Source organism: Haliotis cracherodii, unplaced genomic scaffold (assembly GCF_022045235.1).
Source record: "Haliotis cracherodii isolate W230 unplaced genomic scaffold, xgHalCrac1.p SCAF_1, whole genome shotgun sequence".
Classification (NCBI taxonomy): Eukaryota; Metazoa; Mollusca; class Gastropoda; order Lepetellida; family Haliotidae; genus Haliotis; species Haliotis cracherodii.
In genome coordinates, this window is record NW_027266264.1 from 1,562,960 (window position 1) to 1,574,016 (window position 11,057).

The window sequence follows — 11,057 nt, forward strand, 5'->3', positions numbered from 1 at the left end:
CTCCACCGGTTTGTCAAGTACAATTCTCAAAGACAGACGTGATGCAGGTGGAGAATGGCTGATTTCACAATTTTGCTGTCTCATTCCTTTTGTAATACTTCATAAATCAAATAGACACGCTCTGATGGTGACATGGCGTTTTGTGTATGATGTTTTATTTGTTACATTTGCCAGTGTATATTTCTGGCTAGATGACTCGTTTGACATGACACTCATGCCGAATGCGTGCAGCTCAAACGTAGGTTGAGGAACAGGTCCGCTAGAAAAATAGGTCACTCTTTGCAGTCCACGAAAAGGCGTCACCATAACATGGGGTGAGGTGACGTGAGGTGAAATGTCTCCCTCACGGTTATTGTACGTATAAAAGCAACATGCATATAAGCACGCGTGTGCCTGTGCGTGCGTGTGTGTAGCTACTTCTACTACTGCTAGTTCTGACAAATGCCGGTTTTATTTTGCTAGGCCACTGAGATACCATGCCGCAGTTTAACATGAATACCCAACTCAGACACATAATACTGACTCCGTGCCGACCAGTCCTTGTTTTAAAACCTTAATGTCGAGCGTCGGTACATATGCCTACTCCTTCGCTTGATGAAAGAGGAAGAAGCATATACTCAGAAAAGTTTTGTTCTTCAAAAAACGGAAGTTGACATCCATAAACTCTCTTCCTAACTGTAGGATTCCTAGATTCATATCGATAATTATTCGTGTTTTATAGACACCCTATCGGTGGTGTTGAATGTTGAACGAATACCACCTGTCATAACTCCAATATTGACAGAAGCAGCGCGTCCGGCTCCCTCACTTACTCTACTTTGATGTTTTCAGAATGTCCACTGACCGGCGGCGAGGAGCAGGGCGAGGATGGGACGACGGAATTACCCAAAGATTACCGACCTAAGTATAAATACTATGAAGAGATCAGGGACGCGAGGAAGGACAGGTATTACCTGCTGAAACTGAGGCAGAGCCCGGGGATACGGAGGCGCCAGTTAGTAGCTAAAGCCGAACTTAGTGCAGGCATAAGACCCGACAATGTTGACCTGATCAGTGAGTCTCATGCATGATCGTCGAAATACAGACACGAGGAACTCGGAATGTAGCACAGAGCGTCATCGGCAGATTCCGCCGCGCCAGTTGATAGATCGCTGTGTTCCGTCAATCCATGACGAATGGTCGTGTCGTCTGGAGCGTGTGTTCAAGTTAATAAATGAACGTTTGGGCCTTGTTGACAGTTTGTGAAGGGTTAAAGTTCAGTGTGTCAGATTCATATTTTGAATTCGTTCATAGACGTAAAGTGTTCGTGTTCTACAAGAATCTTTTCATTAGCGAGTGACAAGGAACAAATGGATGTCAATACACCAGAAAAACCCCAAAGACATCAAGGTTTTCGATACTTGAAATGTGAGGATAGATGTATGATTAAAATTATCACAAACCCTAACATATCAGAAGGACGAGAACAGTTCGTGAAAATGATGAAGTCAACAGAAACCTCCACCGATTCACCATTACCGGATATCCATCTTTTGCAAATGAGAGCTGTGTTCCTGTAATGTTAAGATGGCGACCATTTCCTGAGGTCGCCTGTAAGGGCATTCCTGTTCTTTTCATTCTCCCAATGAGCTGTAAAGTGCACCGTGGTCTGCAGGCGAGCAGCTTGGTAGCATTCCTTAGTTTGAGATGTCAACACATCTCTGATGCCATTTACAAATCTGTATTTATTTCCACATCATTAGACATACTATATTTGTCAGTAGAATTCTGACTTTTAAGTTTGTTAAGCGTGAGACTTATTTTGTGAAATTGCAAAAAAAGGTAAATTTGTCATGTTGAGTAACCTAACAGGTCAACTGTATCATTTGACGCACTTAGCAAATTTGAAAATGAACGATAATACATGTGTGACATTCGCTGTCAATGTTTTATACATCCAAGACCAATAAATATCTCCTGAACACGATTTTGATTTATAAAAGATTATGTGTACGTAGAACAAAAACTTTATGATGATCTATAGAAAGTCACGTTGCTTTGATTGTCTTGCTAATTGATTAGGGATAGACTGGGACACGGTGACTCATGCGTCTTTCAGTCACTAGATTTCCTGAGGGCTTGTCGCTGAGACTTAGGACTGTCATGCTCAATACGACGGTCGGTCGGTGCTTGGTTCTTTATCGGTGTCTCTCTATTTCTCATTTTCTGTTTCTTTTCCTTTTGTTTCAACAAACTTAATCTCGATCAAGCTATTGTGTCACACAGAGTACACGTGTGCGTGTAAGTGGTCGCCGGGACGGGAAGATCCAACTTGGTTTGCCACTCCCTGCATGGTATCTATGTGTTTTCTATATTGAAAAGACCGTTGTACAAATATTAAGTAGCTGACCATGTGCCGGTTTTCAGTCACAATGGTTTTTAGAGACAATACTGTTCACCGAAATAATAACCTTTCGTCGGTCCGGAAATTGCAGGTTACATCAATGGTGTCCCACTGCTTGCAACACAACTGAGACGTGCTACACTGAGACATGCTACCCTGAGAAATGCCACTCTGAGGTATGCGACATGCTACACTGATACATACTACAATGAGACGTGCTACAATTAGATACTCTACACTGAGATATGTTACACTGATATATGCTACACTGAGACACTGAGACATGCTACATTGAGATTCCCTACACTGAGATATGCTACACTGAGACATGCTACACTGAGACACTTAGACGTGCTACACTGAGATACCCTACACTGAGACATGCTACACTGAGACATGCTACTCTAAGACATCCTACTCTGAGACATGCTACACGGAGACATGCTACACTGAGACACTTAGACGCGCTACACTGAGATACCCTACACTGAGACATCCTACTCTGAGACATGCTACACTGAGACATGCTACACTGAGACATCCTACACTGAGACATGCTACACTGAGACATCCTACACTGAGACATGCTACACTGAGACATGCTACACTGAGACGCTTAGACGTGCTACACTGAGATACCCCACACTGAGACATCCTACTCTGAGACATGCTACACTGAGACATGCTACAATGAGACATCCTACACTGAGACATCCTACACTGAGAAATCCTACACTGAGACATGCTACACTGAGACATGCTACACTGAGACATCATACACTGAGACATCCTACACTGAGACATGCTACACTGAGACATGCTACACTGAGACATCATACACTGAGATACCCTATACTGAGACATCCTACTCTGAGACATGCTACACTGAGACATGCTACACTGGGACATCCTACACTGAGACATGCTACACTGAGACATCCTACACTGAGACATTCTACACTTAGACATGCTACACTGAGACATGCTACTCTGAGACATCCTACACTGAGACATCCTACTCTGAGACATGCTACACTGAGACATGCTACAATGAGACATCCTACACTGAGACATGCTACACTGAGACATGCTACACTGAGACAATGAGACATGCTACACTGAGACATGCTACACTGAGACAAGCTACATTGAGATTCCCTACACTGAGATATGCTACACTGAGACATGCTACACTGAGACACTTAGACGTGCTACACTGATATACCCTACACTGAGACATGCTACACTGAGACATGCTACTCTGAGACATCCTACTCTGAGACATGCTACACTGAGACATGCTACACTGAGACACTTAGACGTGCTACACTGAGATACCCTACACTGAGACATCCTACTCTGAGACATCCTACACTGCGACATGCTACACTGAGACATGCTACACTGAGACACTGAGACATGCTACACTGAGACATGTACACTGATACATGCTACACTGAGATATGCTACACTGAGACATGCTACACTGAGACATCCTACTCTGAGACATCCTACACTGCGACATGCTACACTGAGACATGCTACACTGAGACATGCTACACTGAGACATGCTACACTGAGACATCCTACACTAAGACATCCTATACTGAGACATGCTACACTGAGACATGCTACACTGAGACACTGAGACATCCTACACTGAGACATGTACACTGATACATGCTACACTGAGACATGCTACACTGAGACATGCTACACTCAGACATCCTATACTGAGACATCCTACACTGAGACATCCTACACTTAGACATGCTACACTGAGACATGCTACACTGAGACATGCTACACTGAGACATCCTACACTGAGACATCTTACACTGAGACATCCTACACTGAGACATGCTACACTGAGACATGCTACATTGAGACATGCTACACTGAAACATGCTACACTGAGACATGCTACACTGAGACATCCTACTCTGAGACGTGCTACATTGAGACATGCTACACTAAAACATGCTACACTGAGACATCCTACACTGAGACATCCTACTCTGAGACATGCTACACTGAGACATGCTACAATGAGACATCCTACACTGAGACATGCTACAATGAGACATGCTACAATGAGACAATGAGACATGCTTCACTGAGACATGCTACACTGAGACATCCTACTCTGAGACATGCTACACTGAGACATGCTACACTGAGACATCCTATACTGAGACATACTACACTGAGACATCCTACACTGAGACATGCTACACTGAGACATGCTACACTGAGACATCCTATACTGAGACATCCTACACTGAGACATCCTACACTGAGACATGCTACACTGAGACATGCTACACTGAGACATCCTACTCTGAGATATGCTACACTGAGACATGGTACACTGAGACATCCTATACTGAGACATCCTACACTGAGACATCCTACACTGAGACATGCTACTCTGAGACATGCTACACTGAGACATCCTATACTGAGACATGCTACACTGAGACATGGTACAATGAGACATGCTACACTGAGATACCCTACACTGAGACATCATACACTGAGACATGCTACACTGAGACATGCTACACTGAGACATGCTACACTGAGACATGCTACACTGAGACATCCTACACTGAGACATCCTACACTGAGACATGCTACACTGAGACATGGTACAATGAGACATGCTACACTGAGATACCCTACACTGAGACATCCTACACTGAGACATCCTACACTGAGACATCGTATACTGAGACATCCTACACCGAGATACCCTACACTGAGACATCCTACACTGAGACATCCTACACTGAGACATGCTACACTGAAACATCGTATACTGAGACATCCTACACTGAGACATCCTACACTGAGACATGCTACAATGAGACATGGTACAATGAGACATGCTACACTGAAAAACCCTTCACTGAGACATCCTACACTGAGACATCCTACACTGAGACATCCTACACTGAGGCATCCTATACTGAAACATCATACACTGAGACATGCTACACTGAGACATGCTACTCTGAGACATGCTACACTAAGACATGCTACTCTGAGACATGCTACACTGAGACATCCTACACAGAGACATGCTACACTGAGGCATCCTACACTGAGACATGCTACACTGAGACACCCTACACTGAGACATCCTACACTGAGACATCCTACACTGAGACACACTACATTGAGATATGCTCCATTAGTATATTCGTCTAATACTCATGTTTCTGAACAACAGTGTGTGACTTCAAAATTGTTCCCTTTGCTGTGTAAGTAAGTAAATAAGCTTACTTTATTTAAATGAAATGAATGTATCTATACTGAGACATGCCTGAGCCAAAACAAAGGTTAGAGTTGTCACGTATATCATTATGTTACTTCTTCTGTTATGGTGTTCAGTGACACAAATCTCAGGTGATTCAATGTAGAGAACAAGGGAGATACTGGAATAAACACATCTACCTACTGAATGCATGACGTCTTAATCCTTTGTGATGTAACAGCCTGGTGTGCCGGCCAGGCCTCCTTACTCACTGGCAGTGACGTTTTTGATAACACGTGTGTGAGTGGCGTGTGCTGCCGGAAGAACGCGTGTTTGTTTGTTTGCTTGTTTATTGTTTAACGCAACGGTGGTCTGTAAATAATCAAGCCTGGGCCAGACAATCCAGTAACAGACACCATGAGCAAATGGGTATACGCTGACATGCATCAACCAAGTCAGCGACCCGTTACTAACTTCTTACAACAAGCACGGGTTGCCGAAGACCAATTCTAACCTGGTTTGTCCCATCGGTTAACACCTGGTGTCATCACTGGTTTGTCCCATCGGTTAACACCTGGTGTCATCACTGGTGTGTCCCATCAGTTAACACCTGGTGTCATGACTGGTTTGTCCTATCGGTTAACACCTGGTGTCATCACTGTTTTTCAGTTATCATCACATATAAATGCCATCTCTGTTCTGCATTTTACGCTTCTGTTTTAGCAGGTATTACAGATTAATTATTCTGTGGCTTTTACTTAAATTAGATTTAAGTCACTGTGTCGAACACATTCTCATCTGCAGTAGAGGCTCTCAGGTTAAGAATCGTCAATACAGAATGTTGCAGAAATGGAAAGAGTGACCTATGGCGACGGGCAATTCTGGAAAACGTCCAATGAATGAACAACTGGGGGTCTCCTTGACATCATTCGTGAGTTTTCTTCATGCAGGAAACGGGCAAATAATAGCACCAACAAAGGCAATTCATTGTGCATCTGTTTGACATAGCCAAGTCTTCATTCATGACGTACGCTACCGGTAGGGCGGGGCATGTTCTTTGGGGTCAGCACTGGCAGATGGTCGGTCTATTGTGCTGCCTTCTTGGCACGTTCTGCGCTCTTGTTGCAAAAACATTTCGCCTTTCTCTTTTTCTGCCTTGTCAGCATATTCTAATTTGATGTTGCATACTTGATTTGGGCTTGTTGCTCACCTGTTACAGTAAGTGAGATGGAATGGGGTTTAACGTCGCGCCCAAGACTATTGCACTTATATAGCGACGTACATGCATGTGTGTGTGTGTGTGTGTGTGTGTGTGTGTGTGTGTGTGTGTGTGTGTGTGTGTGTGTGTGTGCTTGCACTGGTCCGGACTGATGCCGATTTATAGTGCTAGCCCACTGAGATACCATGCCACAGTTTAAAACGAATATCCCACTCAGACACAGTATACCGACACCGAGCTGACCAGTCCTTGTTTTAGCACCTTGATGCCGAGCGCCAGACGGGGTAACAACAAGTACCATCTTGTTGCTTATAAAAACATTCCCATAATCATAAGAAATGTCTGCTGAAAACTGAGTTCATTGTACGATTTCGACTATGCCACTGCATGTGTTTATGAATGACTATCAAATAGTTATGTTCGCGAAAAGGTGATCATATCCTGTCCTACAGATGGCACCCGTCACAAACACATGCAAAGGCAAGTCAAGTCACGGGAACAGATGGTACAAGTCAAAATAGGGAATTTCACTGTACATAACTTTTGTCACTGACGCTTTAACTTTGCCAATGACATGCAGATGGCAAACAAACGTTTTGACAGCTTCGGCCAGGTATGTTTTATCCTTGAGCAAGAGTTGTAGGACGCTCATTGAAATCAAGTTTGTGAAATATAGACTCAAGAGGCTGGAGCTGCTGAAATCGCTGGACATAAAGGGAAAATTGACTAATGTAAAGTTGTATCCAATATATATAAAGCGTCAACGCCAGAGAATTCGAAGTCACGATTATCCACAGAGACAAATTCCTTGGGGCTTTATGTAAAATAACGGTGAAAATTATATGATTGGATCACTGAAACTCAGTGATTCCACCAGATTTTCGCTTTAAGGGTAAACATGTCCTGTCTACCTGTAGCGTCCGCCACTCGCTTGTTGTCTAGTCATTTTATTTCGGTAAATCGCTCGTGTTTCCGAACTTACTTCTTATTGACCAAGGGAGATATTTCTAAGGACGAACTTCAATTAAACTTACAGAAAAACAAATATAATAATTTATATACTAAACAATATTCCTATCAGCCAGGTAGAAACTTAAAGACGAAGTATAACAAATAATTCTGTCTTCACAGAAAACTATTTCAAAGGATATTGGTACATTACGCATATCACCAATGGCCTGCTCAAATAGAACTATCGACTGCATCACACCTACTAAGCTAAAACTGCCTGATAACTCATTCTTTCTAATCTAAACCTGCCTGATAACTCACTCCTTTATATTTTAAACTCAAGTTGTCTTATCTACAACTGACTGCATACTCATGACGTTTTCTAATCTAAAACTGCCTCCTAACACACGGATTCTACATTGTAACTGCTTGCAAACTATCGCCCTCTCGGCTAAAACTGTCTACAAACTCGTGGCATCTGATCTAAAACTCTTTGTAAACTATCGCCTTCTCAGCTAAAACTGTCTACAAACTCTTGGCATCAGATCTAAAACTCTTTGTAAACTATCGCCTTCTCAGATAAAACTGTCTACAAACTCATGGCATCTAATCTAAAACTGTTTGCAAACTATCGCCTTCTCAGCTAAAACTGTCTACAAACTCATGGCATCTAATCTAAAACTGTTTGCAAACTATCGCCTTCTCAGCTAAAACTGTCTACAAACTCATGGCATCTAATCTAAAACTGTTTGCAAACTATCGCCTTCTCAGCTAAAACTGTCTACAAACTCTTGGCATCTAATCTAAAACTGCTTGCAAACTATCGCCTTCTCAGCTAAAACTGTCTACAAACTCTTGGCATCTAATCTAAAACTGTTTGCAAACTATCGCCTTCTCAGCTAAAACTGTCTACAAACTCATGGCATCTAATCTAAAACTGCTTGCAAACTATCGCCTTCTCAGCTAAAACTGTCTACAAACTCATGGCATCTAATCTAAAACTGCTTGCAAACTATCGCCTTCTCAGCTAAAACTGTCTACAAACTCGTGGCATCTAATCTAAAACTGTTTGCAAACTATCGCCTTCTCAGCTAAAACTGTCTACAAACTCTTGGCATCTAATCTAAAACTGCTTGCAAACTATCGTCTTCTCAGCTAAAACTGTCTACAAACTCATGGCATCTGATCTAAAACTCTTTGTAAACTATCGCCTTCTCAGCTAAAACTGTCTACAAACTCATGGCATCTAATCTAAAACTGTTTGCAAACTATCGCCTTCTCAGCTAAAACTGTCTACAAACTCATGGCATCTAATCTAAAACTGCTTGCAAACTATCGCCTTCTCAGCTAAAACTGTCTACAAACTCGTGGCATCTAATCTAAAACTGCTTGCAAACTATCGCCTTCTCAGCTAAAACTGTCTACAAACTCGTGGCATCTAATCTAAAACTGTTTGCAAACTATCGCCTTCTCAGCTAAAACTGTCTACAAACTCTTGGCATCTAATCTAAAACTGCTTGCAAACTATCGCCTTCTCAGCTAAAACTGTCTACAAACTCTTGGCATCTGATCTAAAACTCTTTGTAAACTATCGCCTTCTCAGCTAAAACTGTCTACATACTCATGGCATCTAATCTAAAACTGTTTGCAAACTATCGCCTACTCAGCTAAAACTGTCTACAAACTCTTGGCATCTAATCTAAAACTGCTTGCAAACTATCGCCTTCTCAGCTAAAACTGTCTACAAACTCGTGGCATCTAATCTAAAACTGTTTGCAAACTATCGCCTCCTACGCTAAAACTGTCTGCTAACTCAACCCTTCTAATCTAAAAATACCTGCTAACACACGCCTTCTTCGCTTAAACTCCCTGCAAACTTTTGCCATCTAATCTCAAACCGCCTGTAAACTATCGCCTCCAGATTTAAAACTGCCAGCTAACCCACACCTTCTAATGTAAGACGTCCTGCTAACTCACGTCTTCTAATCTAAAACGGCCTACTTTTTCCCACAGTCACACCTTCTTATCTAAAACTGCCTACAAAGTCCTGAAATCTTATCTGAAACTACCCGCAAACTCCTGACATCTATCTAATATTGTCTGCAAATTGTCTGCAAATTTAAAGCTGCCAGTCAACTCACAACTTCTAATCTTAAACTGATTTGAAACTTATGACATCTATCTAAAATTATCTGCAAAGTATCACCTCCTCATCTAAAAAATGCGTGCTAACTCTCTTCTTCTAATCTGAAACTGCCTGTTAACTCAGCCTCTCAAAGTAAAACTGTCTGTTAACTCAGCCTCTCAAAGTAAAACTGCCTGCTAACTCCCCCTCTCAAAGTAAAACTGTCTACTAACTCACCCTCTCAAAGTAAAACTGCCTGCTAACTCACCCTCTCAAAGTAAAACTGCCTGCTAACTCACGCCTTCAAATCTAAACTTGTCTGCAAACTATCGCCTCCTAATATAAAACTGCCAGCTAACTCACGTCTTCTAATCTAAAACTGTTTGCTAACTCACACCTTCTCAGCTAAGTCACGATAAAGTCTCATTTCTCCGAGTCTCATTTCTCCATTCCATCTTATTGCCATGACCCTTACATATTTCAAGAGTGGATTGAAGACACACCTGTTCCCTAAATACAACGGCCCAACAAGTATTGTGTTCTATATAACATGCCTGTTTCATTAACTCTGTAGCGCTTTGAGCTTCCACTTGAGAAAGTAATTTGTAGCAATACAAATGTACCTGTTATTATTGTTAGAGGTTTCACAGGTAATGCAGAACAATGTAACAATATTTTAATATCTCCCTTATTATATAACTAATGTCACAAATGACATTTTAATGAAAAAATTAGTGTTATACAACTTTGCCGTGAAAAAAAAAATACAACGAATTTTTACAGCCTTTTCATTCATTACTTGCGCTGTTTGGTCTGTGACAAATGGAGCTGCGAGAAACTGAAGTAAGCAACATGTTTCAGGATTGTCACACACGAAATCCCGGAACAAGGAAACACGTCGTTAAGAAATAATGTAATGAACATTTGTACCAGCATATACAGTTACCATATAGAACACGAACTCGACAACCTTTAGCATATGAAAAATACACGAAAAGGCAGTGATAATTAATTGGCAGATAATAAGTGTGTTTGACGTTTTTCATATATTGAGATAGGATGTCATGGTGGACCCTTTAAATCCTTTATTTCGTGCATGATCAGTTAAAGTTTATGTAAG

At 41.8% G+C, this 11,057-nt stretch overlaps 1 protein-coding gene across 2 annotated transcripts in view; it reads left to right on the forward strand.

Annotated features, from left to right (window-relative positions):
• The window catches only part of LOC139458727 (arrestin domain-containing protein 2-like), a 36,315-nt gene extending 33,209 nt beyond the window's left edge, over window positions 1-3,106 (forward strand). For both annotated transcript variants that reach the window (XM_071240137.1, XM_071240142.1), the window contains exon 7: window positions 832-3,106. In XM_071240137.1, the coding sequence (XP_071096238.1) occupies window positions 832-1,070 (239 nt within the window). In that variant the 3' untranslated portion in view covers window positions 1,071-3,106. The remainder of the gene's footprint in view (window positions 1-831) is intronic.
• Window positions 3,107-11,057: the final 7,951 nt, after the last annotated feature.